Source organism: Lathamus discolor, chromosome 4 (assembly GCF_037157495.1).
Source record: "Lathamus discolor isolate bLatDis1 chromosome 4, bLatDis1.hap1, whole genome shotgun sequence".
NCBI classification, from domain to species: domain Eukaryota; kingdom Metazoa; phylum Chordata; class Aves; order Psittaciformes; family Psittacidae; genus Lathamus; species Lathamus discolor.
The window spans coordinates 113,468,272-113,484,229 of record NC_088887.1 but is presented as its reverse complement, the minus strand read 5'-3'; the positions used below and the strand labels follow the sequence as shown (position 1 = coordinate 113,484,229).

At 38.6% G+C, this 15,958-nt stretch overlaps 1 protein-coding gene across 1 annotated transcript; it reads right to left on the bottom strand.

Annotated features, from left to right (window-relative positions):
* Window positions 1-2,796: 2,796 nt before the first annotated feature.
* Window positions 2,797-10,458, bottom strand: LOC136014002 (collagenase 3-like). The gene is made up of 10 exons (XM_065678687.1): window positions 10,296-10,458; window positions 9,954-10,195; window positions 8,624-8,772; window positions 8,406-8,531; window positions 7,416-7,577; window positions 6,662-6,779; window positions 5,925-6,058; window positions 5,411-5,570; window positions 4,558-4,661; window positions 2,797-3,958 (listed from the first exon to the last, which is right to left on the bottom strand). Exons 1-10 carry the CDS (start codon window positions 10,416-10,418, stop codon window positions 3,858-3,860), a joined length of 1,419 nt encoding a protein of 472 aa, XP_065534759.1. The 5' UTR covers window positions 10,419-10,458; the 3' UTR covers window positions 2,797-3,857.
* Between the last annotated feature and the right edge of the window lie 5,500 nt (window positions 10,459-15,958).

Below are 15,958 nucleotides of genomic sequence, written 5' to 3'. Positions count from 1 at the left end.
AAAATGTTCAGTAGTCTTACCAATCCGGGTGTATGAGGGATTCAAATATCAAGACCATATTCTTCATGTGTAAAATACTCACAAGCCTGGAAATTCTAGGTCAGAATTAGCTGTGAAAGGCTTAGAAATTGTTCTTAGCTCTTCCAAGCAGATGTGATCATATACATGATGTTTCACACTCTTTTAGTTATATTTGTACTGTTCTACTTGGGTTCTTTGCAACTGATGTTTTTCTCCGCTTTTGCCTTACTTCCATATTCTGCAGTGTTTTCTTGTTTTTTTTTTTTTTTTTTTGTTGTTGTTGGTTTTTTTTCAAAAATCAAGTTATATACTGAAAAGCTCTCTTATTCCCAAAAAGCTGGAATATGTCTATGTCTATGCCTATGTGTGTGTGTAATTTTCCAGTTACTGAAGTTAAACCAAGAGATTGAATTTTTCCTAGGACTATACCCACAGAGTGTGCTGCGTTACATGCGTTGCACTGATGTGGAGAAAAGGATATCGACAGACTGAAAAATTAGTGGCCATGACAATGAAGGTATCTAGAAGTTTCCTAAACGTTTTTGTATCTTGTTACTCAGAGATCCACATTTCAACAGAATATCAACATTAAATTCTATTCAGTCTGTATCTTCACCAGATGTAAGAATTCGCTATAGTGAGCTGCAGCTTCCTCACCCACCACGTCATTTTTGGTTCTGTACAGATGCTCTAAGAAGCAAAGCTGTCACTGCCATCTAGTGTCTTCAGGACAGATTTCCGGAGATAGCGCTGGGAAAAAAAGGTGTTTTCACGGTTAGATTGAATTCCTCCTCCAGTTTCTCACCTAGGAAACCACATGTAGCTCACAATAGCTCTTATGCTGTTTTTTGTCTTTTCCAGTGTATTGATGATTTTAGAGGACAGCTGCCTAGTTTCTCACTTCGGAAATTTTAAGTCATGTTTGCTCACTTCTTTCTCTCCTGGAATATGTATTTGCATCCTTTAAATCCTACTTGTTCAGAATCATATAACCAGCACAGGAACTAGTCCTGAGGAACGTGACAGATTCTTTTTTCTGCTTTATCCTTCCTCCCCTTACAATACAAGTACATGTGTTGTTAGGTGGGTTTGTGTAGTTCCACAAAAAAATATCAGTGAGGTGGGAAGTTATTAGTTCTGCTTATATTGCACCCTGGGACACAGCTGTCAGCCTCTTGTGGTTCTTTACTCACTCAAGGCACCTTAGGGAAAGCAGTCAGCTCAGTGCCTGTTTCAAGAAAAGGACTCATTTCTTTCCAACATGTGATGGGCTTGGGCGATATCCCATATGGGTCCTGTTCAGGCACTCGCTCAGCATTACCCTCATAGAATTGCTGTGGGTCCCAGGGAACTGAGTCCTGCAGAGAGTTTTCCTTTCTTCCTGATGGCAGCGTCAGGGCCCCTCTAGCTCTGACCTCAGCCTTCCACTTCCACAGTACAAACGTTCTTCCATGTTTTCTTAACAAAATGCCAGGAACTGACAGGCTGGTACTTTTCACAGCTGAGGTAGAGCTAACCGCAGAGCAGCTCATGTCTCCCACTAAGGATGCAGACGCATGAGCTGGAGCTGTGCCGGGACTTGGGCCGAAAGCTGCTTCCAGTCAGCCGAATGGCAAACAAGAATCTGACAGTCTGGGCTGCTGAGCAGCTGGATATGATCATGCTGAAGCCTCTTCAAGATCCAGCTTCTCACGCAGTATCTATTTTCCCTGCCAAATGTTCAATGTTAACAGAAAGCCGAGTAGATATGAAAGACATTCACTGATGTCTCCTTGCTTCCCTCCAGTAAAGCTCAGGTCAGACCTCTCAGATTCAGAGCACTCAGACTCAACCACCAGCCCTTATGGAAGACTATTATTTTGACACAATTTTCCACCAAGTCCTTACACTGGAATAATGAGGACTAGGATTACACGTCCAGATCCTTATTTCACTGCAGAGTAATTAAGCTAAACAGTAGCCCAATACCAAGCACGCCATGCACTTTTTTTTTACAGGCACACCATGACTGTAAAAATTGATTTTCATATAAAACAGACATAATTTCTGCTTAGTATGCATAGAGAATTGTACTTAGTTTTTGCCTAACAGTTTTGTCAATATTATATCAACAGAACTTTGATATTAGTCCACTTTAGGGTTTTCCATTTGCAAGGGTTTTTTTCAGCTCTATTTCCTTGCATTGCTCTTAAGCATATTAAGGTTTGGAATTTATTAATTCACAGGTTTACAGCCAAAAGAGACAGCTGAATCCATGAGGTTACCTTGGCTGACCATCCATGTCATGTAAGGTACAGAACTGATTTCACTTAGCAGGTGGGTAAGCCTGTCAATATACACCTGCTTAAAGGTATTCATTGCTGATGGGTTTTGCTTGGCAGGCCTGGCTGGTTGGTTGACTTAGGGGTTGGTTTTGAGAAGGCAGAAGGGGACAGTGTAGTACAGTTAATTATTAATGCTAATCATTCAAATTAATGTGGAACTGAATTTTACAATATTTCTTACTAATTTCTCATATTTTCTGTAACAATAAGGACTAATTCCATCTTTGCTTTTATTCTTCAGATTTGACAGTCTTTTACCTCTGTTTCTGCCTTTCTCTCCACCTCTCTTTTCTATAAGATTTATTTTTTCATAGGAAAAAAGCAAACCAGATTTTTAAATAGAGGTGAAAAAGTTAATTAATAAAATGCAGAGTTTCAGGCTTCTGATTTCTTTTACTCAGTAGCTCTGTCTTGTTCTTATGGCAGGCAGCATAGGAAATTTTAATTTAAGTAATTTCACAATGTTATTTTATTCCTCCAATTTATTATTATTTTTTTTTTAACTGAAGAATAATCACAGTCCCACACAATTAATATTGATTTAAAAAAAAAACAACAAACAAACCAAAATGCAACCAATCCAAAAACTTACATGGTACTGAAACAATTGATATAGATATCAGAAGAGTGACCAACATAAAAAAGATATTATTTCAAATATCTTGATTTGGATGTTCAGGTTCTCTGCTGGCACAGCTAGGCATAACCTTTGTAAATGTCACTTGAACTTTTCAGTTTACACCAGCTGAAAACTTGGGTTGTGTAATAGACGTAGCTTCATGCAGGGTTTGAACCTGCGTGATTCTCTTGCTGCTACTTCTTTCTTGTTTTGCAGTATCATACAGGCTGCTGATTTCTGCAGGGAATACTCTTCCCTTTTCCTGCTATACTGTCTGCTTTGGAATCACACATCGCTGTTTCTCTACCTTCTGCTTGCTCCAAAGATGACATGAGCATTCAGGGGGACATTCTCAGTCGAATGGGGATACATTCAAATTCCTTTGAATTTTCTAACAAACTTCTGTGTTGCAGCCTGATGTTATGCTCAGGGAGTCACCAGGGAGTTCTGACTCATTCATTAAACATCTGAATTCCCAGTATGTTAAGACAGGTAGTTTGAAAATACAGCACTCCTGTGTTTATCAGGTCTGTTTCTTGGAACATGCTAGGAGATCCTTGAAAGATGCTAGACATGCTCAGATTGCTGGGAAGTAATAGTGCTCATGATTATGTGGGATGTATCCAGCATCTCACTTTAATACTAGAGAAACTTTAAATGGTGTAATGCCCCTTGAAATGCTAACAATTTCTTTTCTTCTTTCCTAATAAGTTAATTCAGTCCCAGACTGACATGCAGCTATGTAGTTCCATATATACAAGATATATTTGGTGATGGGTAGCTAGTGCGGGTTCATAGAACCTTGTTGTCCTCTAATAAATCTGTATGCCCGTATTATTATTTCCATGTACTACAATCTGTTCTGCAGCTTAAGACATGGCACTTAGCTGTAATCAGCACCAAAAAATGGAATTAGTATGCAGGACACGGACAATTCTTTTGCTCCAGATGCTGTATTCAAACTGCAGTGGACCATTGAAGAAGTAGAGATAACCTAAGGAAAAGGAAAGTTAACATGCATTAACCTTGAAAGAACTGTGTGGTCAAATTAAAATTATCCTTCAAATAAAAATTATCCCATTGGTTTTGATTTTTAATAACTCTTAAAATGTTATATTTTAGTAATTAGAGTGCTGAGCTAAGTTTTCAAATGTCCTCCTCCTATTTACCAGGCCTGGATAAGTGTTTGAAAATAACTGATATTTTAATTTACAGTCAAGCTCTACATTTTATTACTATACAGATCTTGCCTGGTAAAACACAAGGTTTGCTTTAATGTTTAAGACTCTGACTTCGAAACACTCCTTAAAGAGTTGGATAGGGATGGGCTCCATTTGAAGGAAGAGTCACATATATATACTTCTACATTATAAGTCCCATGAGCAGAGAAACAGGTCTTTTTTTGCTCCTCAAATATGTTTGTATATGGTTTATAAGAACACCGTGGGTAATTTAGGTTGAAATGTGATTGAGTTGAGAACAGAAGTGTTGATGTGAAAAAATCAAAATTAGAAATGACAGAGTTTCCCAAAGGACATTAATCTCAAGTTTCAACAACTAATTGTAATGAAGTTTCATTATCAGATTACGTACCATTTCTTTGATAGACTGCATCCACTCTATCACCAATTCCTGCAAATTCGTCCTCTATCAGCCTGGGGTAGCCTGCTTCCATAACCTCTGCCTCTTCATCATAACTATAGTAAACACAAAAGAAAATAAAAATTCAGAGGATTTAAGCTTCCTTGCAGTTCTCTCTGTGTCCTCTAATATGTTTTGAAATTACCCATGTCAGAAATAGCCATCAGCTTTTAGGTACTTTGTGTCTAGCGCAGAAACGAAACTTAGGGCAATAACCAGGGCATTCTTCCACCAGATGTACAAGCTTAATAAATACAAAACTAATAAAGCTACATTTTCAGAACTGATCTATAAAGTATGTATTATATGGAGATGATTGTACCTAGATGTACTGCCACTACCAACCTATCTTGAGGCTGTTAGTGAATGGGAACAGGTGGTGATGTCTTAATTATGCATTAGACCTGGCTGAAAGCCCTGCTCATGGACAGCAAGAACCAGCCATCCTAGGGTGGGATAGATTTCTTACTTTCATAGCACCGTATCCCTTCTGTGTCACAAAAGCAGCTCAAGGAAGCAAGAGGGAATTTTGTCTAGGTGACATGACAACATTACAAATTCTCCTGGATTAGGGCACTTTATTCTACTTTCTTTCACTCTTTCAGCTTTTCAAGGCTGTGTCCGTAAGTTTACAGAAAACTTGCATAAGCCTTTATGACATATTTTATACAGCTGTAGCAGCCTGAAAACCATGAAGTAGAAACATGTGAGACACAATCAGTGCCTAGTTTGAAACAACCTGTTGATCTTTTGATACTTCTGGACAGGTTACAATGAGGGACACACTAATTTGTCTCCAGCTTACCTCCAAAACTTATTTCCAGAAAAAAAGAGAGTCTTGCCAGTGTCTTTGATATGGACAGCTGCATCTATTCTTCTCATTTCTTTTGGGAACCCCATTTCATATATCTTTTTAGGAAAGTCTTCAACTATGTCATAGCCATTCAAAGCCCAGACTTTCTTTCCTGAAAATAAGAACAAAGTATGCGTAAGTCTTTTGTAAAGGTTCCTCTTTAAGAGCAGAATAAAATAAGGATGCAATGATCCCTATTTCCATACAGCTAACAGATTCTTAGATCACATACTCTGCAGGTATTAAGCTGTTTATGCTAATTATGATCCTAGGTGTCTGAGCTTAATTGTACATCTTCTAATTCACTGAAAAAAAAATAGATTTGCACATGGTGCAATCACAGAATGGTTTTTTTTTTTGAGCAAAAAAGGTAGGATGATTTTTTCTTCTATTGATTACCTTTACATCACTTAGTAAGCTTGAGTAAATGTGTACTTCTCTGCCAGCAACAAAACTGAAAACTCACCCTTAAACATGAACACAAGATCTTTGATGGGGTTTTCATAAGCTGCATCTATTTTATTTGGAAGCTCTGGCCAAAAGGACTTAAGTAACACCAGTTCTGCATCAACTATCTGAGGGTGCAGTCGCCAGAAAAACCTAGTTCATAAAAAGAAAATAGACTTTATGTTTCTTGTCATACTACAGAATATCAGTATCTTTGATGTGCTATATTAAAAATCAGTTAATGAAGAATGAATTGTTTTCATAACATTGAATTTTCAATACATAGAGACCCTTGTAGACCTTTACTTCTGTCACAGTCACCTAGCTGCAGCCCATTTCTGTCACTCACGCAGTGATCATCTCAAACAACAACAAACTTGGATCTTTTTTCATTTAGAATAAGAGAAACACTGCTGTCCCCTGTAAGGCTTCTTAATGTAGTGAACTTCATTTAATAAATGTTAGTAGAATTTTGCATGTTGAAGAAAGCCCTGTGAAATGAAAAATGTGTACAAGCATTGTCAGACTTCAGCTATATCGGCTTCACTTCATTATACTGGGCAGCCAAGTCTGTAATTGTATTATAAACCCTGCCTAAAAAGATACATGATGTAGATTCTTAGAGGCATCTATATTGATTTGTGATATTTTTAAGTTTATGTTTACTCAGGTCATTAGTAAACAAAATGAAATGCTGTATTAGCTTGCTTAAATCTTATCCAGAGCCCACCAGCCATGATATGGCAGTCTCTTTACCTGTCCTTGAATATCAGCATTTCTCCACGAAGTTCTGTTATTGCATCAAGTGACAATTCTGCATCACATTTCTCTGGTGTTTTGGGATGTTTTGGGTTGGGATCTTTGTCTCCAGCACCTGGAATTATATTGTATGATCCAAGTTTGACAACTTTAATTTCCTTTCTGTAGATCATGATATGGAATAGGACATAGAAATGTTCTCAAACAGCATGATGAATACAAGTATAATGGGTAAGCAATCTGTATTGAGGAAAGTCTGTTCTCTTTCTCTTTCCTTTAGCCAAATACATTAATGGACTTTCCAGTTCAGCTATTCTGCAAAAATGTTGAATGGACTTGCTATTTTATCCTGAGTTTTGAAGGTCCCCAAGAATTTTCATTCTTTCCATGATGAAACATATATATTTCTGTTTCTCCCTTTCAACTCTGTTTACCTTCTCTACCCCACCACCCACCACTGATCAACTGTCCTCTGTAGTGTTACTTCCCTTTATCCTATCCTATTCTATCCTATTCTATCCTATCCTATCCTATTCTATTCTATTCTATTCTATTTAATCCCCCCTCCTCTGAACTATTAAATCTAAGCATCTTCCTTTCCTGAAGTCTGGTTGCCAAGGATCCAGTGAATCATCTTAATCAGTCATGACTGTTGATATTGAGCATCTGCAGTTCTGTAGTAACTGTGAAGTGCATTTGTAAGAGGTTATAATGACACAGGAAATATATAGCACCTATTATACAGGCTTACCGTAGAGCTCTTGGATCCCTTGCACATCATCATCAGGAAGCACAAAACCAGTTTTTCCAGTGTATGTGTAAATTGGAAACATCAGAGCTCCGGGGTCTCTGGAGTGTTCAAGTCCCAGTGAATGACCAAATTCATGGGCAGCAACAAGAAACAAGTTATACCCTATAACAAATGACAGTGAAAGTAAATGTATAGCTTCTTATGTCATCACAGTGACTTGGACTAATCAACTAACCTTAACACTGTGCCTTAACATATGGAATAATGAAGAAGACAACTAGATAAATGGAAAAATTATGCATAATTGCTTGTCTTTTTCAAACTACCATGGGTTTTGTTTCAATAAGGACTTAATCAGTTGAGTATTTCATAGCTGGTGTACAGCCTAAACCTTATTTGATGATGTTTTTTTTGTAGGCAGATTTAGATTTCTTGAAATTTCTTAGCAACACTGGAAAGCTAAAGGGTGAAGCCTTAGCCCTACCTAAATATGAACAAATTTTTCTGGAATTCACTTCCATTATAGAGTCCATATTGTTTTCAGAGTTGTAGAAACTAATGCCAGGAAGGCAAAATACCACAGTCCTGAAAAAAAAAATTAAAAATAATGGTTTGTTCTATTAAAGCTCTGCCCTGAATAAGAAGATGAAGAATTTTCAAATTCAATGCAAGTAAATGATTTACAGCTGATTTTTCCATAGGCTTAAGTAAGGTAATTCCCATCAGCCTCTGATCAGAAGTAGCTGCCCTTGAGCTCAGTGAAATGACCAAATGACAAAATGCCCTGTTCGTGGCATTTTTAAAATTACTTCACTTACAGATGTTTATCTTCCATTTATGACTGAAGGTTAAACCCAGCTTCCTATGAGTGGACAGTGAACATAATGATGAATGAACGGTAAACAGGCAAACCAAACTGTTTACAAGTATCAAAGAGGACAAAAATGTCCATCTATCACCATTTCAAACAATCTCAGAAACCTGCGTTACCTCTAGAATCATCTGACCAAGCTTCGTCGTCATCAAAATGAGCATCTCCTCCATAGTCTGGACCCGGAGGAAAAGCATGAGCCAGTAATCCAGAGGGTCCATCGAAGGGGTAAAAGTCACCATGTTCTATAAAACAGCATTCAAAACAATTAAATCAATTATACCACCTTACTGACAGCCATATGGCTATAAAGTAAAAATAACTGTCTCTGTGTTACCTTTAGTGCCAAAGGAGATCATGATATCGGCTACACCACTTCGTATTCTGGTGAAATTAAGTGGTGTCACATCAGACCAAACTTTGAATGCTTTTTTGAAAGCTCTGTCTACTTCAGCACGTCTCAGATCGGAAGTGTAATTCATAATTCTATCAAACAGAATAAAATCTCAAGTTAAACTGTGTGAAGAAAATGTGCAATACACCTTCATCTGACTGTACACCTCATTAAAAGTTTTTGCTTTCTTCCTCCTTATGTTCTTATCTAAAAACAAAGAGCTCAGCATACAGTTGCATACAGTATTAAAAAACCCACCCAAACAATTTATAATTTCATTGAAATCAATCAGTGGCATCTGAAATGATAAAACAGCTTTCTGTAATTTGTTTTATATGCACCAGGAGATACAGAAACTGACAGATATATCCTGTATTAAATCAGATCTTGTCAGTAACTTCAAACTTTTTTCTTGCCATAATAAAAATCTCATGATTTTTTCAGCTGGGGGAACAAAACATGATTTAATGACCTTTTTATAGGCTAAATTCATATTAAAATAATGTTTATTACCAGATACTGAACTGATAGATTTCAGTGATTTCATATTTGGAATATGCTAAAGAAACTCAGGTTGCAACTGAGTTGGAGTCAAACCTGTTGGAGTCAAACTGTCAGCAGGGTTAAACCCCCCTGCTGACAACGTTGAAATGTTAAGAGAGAAAGAGTACTATAGCTTCCCAGGGTCAACTTTCTGATGCCATGGTGGAGGGGTTTTTCTGACCAAGCATAGGTGTCTACACATGGACTGTGAAATGGAAGAGGGACAAGGATCAGTCCTAGTTCTCACAGACACATTGCACAGTCTGGTTTGTATCTACTGTCCAGGCTCTGCCCAGGACAAGACCTATATGAAGAAGACATTAAAACAGATCCAAGGCAGAGCTAAGGAGTGAGCTACAGATAAAGGGCTGTAAGGATCTGTGGTGAGGTGCAGGATATTAGTCTCTATCCCTCTTTCATTCAGCAACATGGATGTGCCAAGAGTGTCTACATGGAGGCCAGATGAGGTGCTACTAGCTCACTCCATATAAGCTTTCCTCCATGACAAAGTGCAATGGAAAAAATATGTATTTACTTCCTTCGTCTGTAAGATGGGCTTGGGAGACCTTTCCAAAAGTCGGGCTAGGAAGATTTTAAACTGCAACATGAATTTTTGTCAAACCCAAATGCAACCTTCTCCCATCAACCCCATACACTGGGCAACATAGTGGACAAGATACCTGAAAAGGAGGTAATAACAGTAATAACACTCAAAATGCCACTCATTTACCTGTAGGTCAAATTAGGTTTTGACCATTTCAGTTTTCTAGGGAAAAAGTTATATTCCCCCACATCTGGGACACCACATCTTGGTTTCTGCATCAGCTCATAGGTTTCTTCATCTAATTTGCCTGTCACCTCCAATCCAAAAAAAGCTTGCATTTCTCGGAGTTTAGATGCCACTGTGTTGGCACTCTTCCTCATTATGCCAGCAGGGTTTGGATGGAGACCATAATGAGTCCTGAGATAGTGCTAAGAAGTGGAAAAGAAATAATAAACCTAGTTGCCAAACAGTTGTAACTACACAACTTACTATTTTTAAAACATGCAAATGAATTATTTTATACTGTACCTCTGCAAACTGAAGGTCTTTCTCTGTGAATTCATGGCTATCTTCAAGGGGAATAGGGATTGTCAAGCAAAATGACAAACCCAACAAGAAAAAGAAGACAGTTGAAAGTCTTGATTGCATCATGCTGGATTTACGAAGTCTGAAGCCCTGGTGTCTTAGAGAGCAGTTACCTTTACTTTTATAGTCCAACCCAGTGAGTCACCACTTAAGGGTAAATTAGAACTTCCTTGTCACTGAAAGTAAACATGCTTAGGCAGCTACTTTTTCTCTCCTCCCAACACTGTGGTTTAGGCATCTGTTGTTCCACTGAGGGCACTGAAACTGTATTCTCTTATAAACATGCAATCTGAATATTGAGATAGATTGTGGGAAGAAAGAGGCGGAATCAAACCGCACTTTTTGATTATTTTGCAGTAACTTAAACTGGAAATAACTTTGCAGTAACTTAACTTCTCACTTAGAAAAGCTGCCTTTCTACTCTTTGATAGGCAGTAAAAATATATAGCAGCCTCATGATTTTTAAAATAAAATCTGCAACTTTTCAGTAGTTACACTAGTTCAACAGTAATTTTTTAACATTTGGAATAGATCATACACACTTCAGTGTTATTTATCATTCATGAATGTTGATTTGGTTGATAAGAAATAACATTTTAGTGTATACACTGGGATATTACATTTCCTTGTTTCTCTAAAGTAATATAACTGTAACACATTAACACAAATTTTACTTCAGAGATTCTTAAAGTGACTTCATATCTATCTTTCAGAATAATTTGAGGTATACTCAAAACCAGAAATATTAAATATTGGGAAATAGTTTTGAATATTTAAAAATGTTTTTCATTAGTACTAAAGTAGGTCATACAAAGTGCCTAGCTCATATGATTTCTCTTCCTCATGAAACATGAATTTACTCTATGAGTGGAACACAACCATAAATCAATGAGACAGATACTAGTCTGAGAGAGTCAATCTACCAGCTACAGGTAGGCAATGAATCTGTGTGTATAGAATGACAGAAATATGTGATTTTGACTTATGAGAAGGATAATAGGATAAATCTGGCATTGTGACAGACACGGGCATTATTATGCTTCAAAGCTTAAAGAAGATATCTGTCTCACCAGGGTCACTCCAATCTCAGCAGCTGCTAAGACTTGTATCATATCACACGTCCACAAGCATGGGTCCAAGGGGAGGACCACTCTCCCCAAGGGGAGGGTTTCTGCCACCTTCTTCTTTCATGGAGGTTCTGCCTGTATTGAAAACCTCAGGCAACTTTCTCATAGACACTGATACACACTTTCTGGGATACACTACCCTGCCACAGATGTTGCCTTGGTGACAAAACAGGAAAAGGACAAAGCAGTGAAGCTGAATGTGTAAAAGCTCAATTTGTAATTCAAACAATGTTAACCTTCTGTCTTAGAATGACAAACAGCAAAAGCAAATAAAGCTGAGAGGAATTTGTTATGTAGGCTATTTCTACCTCTATTCATCTCAGCCAGTGCTAAATATGGTTACACCAGTTAAGGAGAAACAACACCTGCTCAAACAAATTCTATATTGTTCCTTACATTGTCCATCGCCAGTGCTGGGCCTTTTTTTTCCAGTGATGGTAACATAGAGCCTGTTAATTATCCCACCTTCTTAAGAAGCACTCTGCCTTGATGCTTCAGGATGAACACTGAATCCATGATGCCGATGTTCTCACAGTGCTGCACTCCTTACAAATGCCAGACTGCCAGATTATGTATATATCTTAGTTCCTTGCTTCCAGAATTTCTGTATTGATATTTGCAGCATGTTTTCATTAATGTTGGGATACTTGATTATGCAGTAAGCAGAGTTTACAGAGAATTTTGCTTGATTTATGGGAAGCTTAGGAACAGTGGTGCTGCCTTGTCATGGTTTTCATGGGTGTAAGGAATACTTTCTTGGCACCATGAAGCTCTGTGAGTGTCACTGCTCTGTAAATCAGTACCAGATATCTCAGAAATCATAAAAGTAATAGCTCCACAGGTAACATTCCTATCAATTTGAAATTCTCTGAAATTAACTTTCTTATGCTTAATAGAGACAGTTGTATAGAACTATTTGTGTATCACTGCCCTTCGCCAGACTTTATTAAATGTTTTCATTCTTTGTCAGGCCGTTATATGACTATTCTTTCTCAGCTCTGATGCTGGAATCTTTGCTTCTGAAATAGAAGAAATAACTTTCCTAGCCAACTGTTACTGCAAAATGTGATCAGTCCATCACACTTTACGAAAGAATGACCCCAAATTATTCTTAAATGGTTTCAGGGTTGCCTTAATATATATAATCTAGCTAACTGGTAATTAATGGTGAAAAGTAATCTGAGACAACATCTGAATGATATAAATGTAGGACAGCAAAAAAAAAAAAAAAAGAAAAGCTAGGAACAAGAGTAAAATTAAAGAGCTGTGTTAAGCCTACTGAATGATGCTCCAAGGTGTGCAGCCCTGTTCTTCAAAATGTTTAAGCTGCAGTAGTCAAACAGTAGTAAAGAGTTGTCTAGCATGAAGAGAATGACAGATCAGATAGGGAAGAACGATTTTTCACTTTCTACTCTCTGTGACTCTTTCTTTCCACAGATGCTCTGAGTCCTTTGAAGTTCACAGTGAAAACTCTTTCAAAACCTTTGCCTTCAGTACCCTTAATTGAGCTGTCCTGAGGCATTTCCAAGGAATATTTGAAAAACTGGACAAAGTAATTATAGCAAAAAATTGAAACAGGCAGCTTTTCTGAAAATAATTTCTCTTACTAAACTGGTGTAAGATGAGGTCATAAAGCTGGGTCTTCTGCTATCATAAGGCAATGAAATGAACAAGTGAAAAGACATTCCACCATTTTGAAAACATTCTGCAAGTCACAGGGCATAAATCAAAGTGGTAAAACAGAAAGTGGTTTCTGAAAGTCTGTGTGTAAGGAGCTATCTGAGAGTGGACTATGGCTGAATAGTGCTTTTTGCACATTCAGTTGATTCTTTTGGAAGCCCTGGCCATGTAAACATACATGATCAAATATGTTTTCTTACACATTTCATTGCTATTTATATTACACCAGTGGCTAGAAGCCTATATTAAGGCACGGGGTTTTATGTCCTCTGTACACAAACTGAAGAAACACTGGTGAGGACCTGTGTAAAGAAGCACATTAAAGGACCAATGAAAATGAGCAGCATTCCCCCTTTTTCTGAAATGGCATTGCAGACATAGCATGTGGTTTTCCTTTTAAGGGGAAACAAAACACCTTACAGAGCTGGAAACCAAAAACAGACCTCTGAAATTACTGTCTATTACCTTAATACATTAACTCTTAAAAGCCTCAAAGAAGTTGAGTTTTTAAAGGCGGCAATGATAAATGGCAATGTCAAAGCCTGTCAGTGTAAAGCAATGTAAGATATAAAAACAATGGCTCAGACTCAGGTGATGCCGCTGAGTTAAAAACAGTTAAAAAGTATAAAGAGAGATGTAACTGAAGGTGAAACAGTCAGCAGTGGTTCACAGACCTTGTGCTGACCCCAGTTCAAACAAGTAAGCCTGGAAAGTTGCATTTTAAAAGCACTGAAACCCACAAAACTGCTGAATAGAAGGATTTCAACAAGCACTGCAAAATTTCTGCAGTTCTGGCATCTTGCGGGCATGGGTAAAGTTAGCTGGACTGATGGTAATTTTCACAGGCACAGCAGACCCTAGAACAATCAGATCAGTGTGTCGTCCCCCCCGTCCCCCCCCTGCAAAGGAAAAATGGCTAAAGAAGTATGGGAGATGCGGGGAGAAGAAACTAAAAGTGCCTTAAAGCAGCACGTTTAAATACAAGAATTATGCCAACCATATGGTTTCAACATACATTTTGCTACTTCAGCTTTTTGAAAGGCATCATATTTGATTTACACTTAGTGTTTGGTGCCCAAAATAGCATTATGTGGTGAATGCTCTGTGACCCTGAAACAGCAGACACTCCCCTTAAGACAAATAAACAAAAGTGAATGGGTCCCTTTGTTAGTGTTTCTTACCTCTAGTTGTATTTCAGGTGGACTGTATCCAGTGCGTAGGGGCTACACCATCATGTTTGGATCAGCTTCCTCTGGGAAGAGGGTGGTATTCTAAGGTGCATTGTGCAGTTGGGTAAATGGAATCACAGCGTAGTTAAAAACACACACTCTGGCTCTGCTTCTCCACATGGGATTTCATCTGTGGGACCTGTTTCAAGAAAAGGGTCAAACACAACTGTAAATGGTTTCCATTAGCTGCTCTTCAGCTGGGATAGCAAAGGATGTTACACCAGTCTGACTACTTTTATATCAAACAGCTCATCCCTGTGCCATTTGCTGGCAAAAAGTTGCAACTGGGGTGCCCAGAGGTGTTCAGCAGGGTCCGGTGCCCAAAGTAAGACACATATAAATGTATTCCCAAGAGGCAACGGCTGTTGTTTGAATGGGTCCCTGCAGACTGTGTGGATTACTGCGTCCACCATGGATCTGTTGCTTTTCTACCTGCCTGCAGCACAAGACAGCTTGCAGCACAGCACCTGCATGAGCTTGGCAGGGCCCAGGGACTCCTGCCACACTGAGAACTGCTGATCAGCAGTATCTTTCTTCTGTATTCACTGAGCTCCAAGGTAAGATCTAGCTGTAGATTAAAAGAACACAATCTGGGCAAATTCCTGGGAGCACTTGTCTAAGCTCTCATTATAAACAATAAAGTCAATACACTCACAAAACCCTAGACAGCAGTTCAGCTTACACTGAGGTAGACACTTTGATATTGTTTCAGTTGCCCACATACAGATACCTAGTATTTGAACAACAGAGAGCTCTCATCAGTCCTATGTCATGTCTGACAGGCTCATGCAGATGTCTTGGGTTCCCACCTGCATCTCAAATGGCACTAGATGCTTTTCTTCAGGCTGCTATGCTGAGTCCCTCACGTCTGGGATCTGCTGCCTGTAACAGAGCTGTAAGGAGAGCCCCACCATCTGGTGCACACAGAGGTACTTCAGCTTATGTGACATTCTAGACCCGAACTTCAGGCCGATTTTCTGCTGATGCCTGAACAAACCAGGAGCCACCATGCTGAAGAAGTTTGTTATTGCTGTGCAAGATGTCACCTTTGCAGCTGGAAGGTATTCAAGCACTGTGCAGCTAAGAACGGTGCTCCTGCTCACAGCTGCATCTGGCCTGGAAGAACAAGGGCTCCCATCTCATGTTGACTTACAAACTGAAAGAAAGAAAATGTCTCAAAGAGGTGTAGAAATACAAGTTTTCTCTGTCCAAATACCTCCTGAACAGGTAGAAACTTGCTGGAGTCAGGAAAACTGCCCCAGAGAAGTGAGGGCACCCAGGTCAGCTGCTCCACGCAAAGCAGGAGCTGCAGTCTCCAGTGGAGGTCAGACCCTGTTCTGCATTTCCTTCCACTTTGAACACTCATCAGGACTGGAGCTGACTTCCAGTTTTGGTCTAACCATTTTATATAAGCTACCTGCATTGCTTTTCTGATTCATGATAAATGCAGGATGCTAAGCTATTTATTATAACTTGGCAGTTGTCACCTTTTCACAGCAATATTTTTGCATTTGCAGAGGTATGTCAGTAGACACTAAACTGCTTAAGATCTGCTCATTTATTTTGCTTC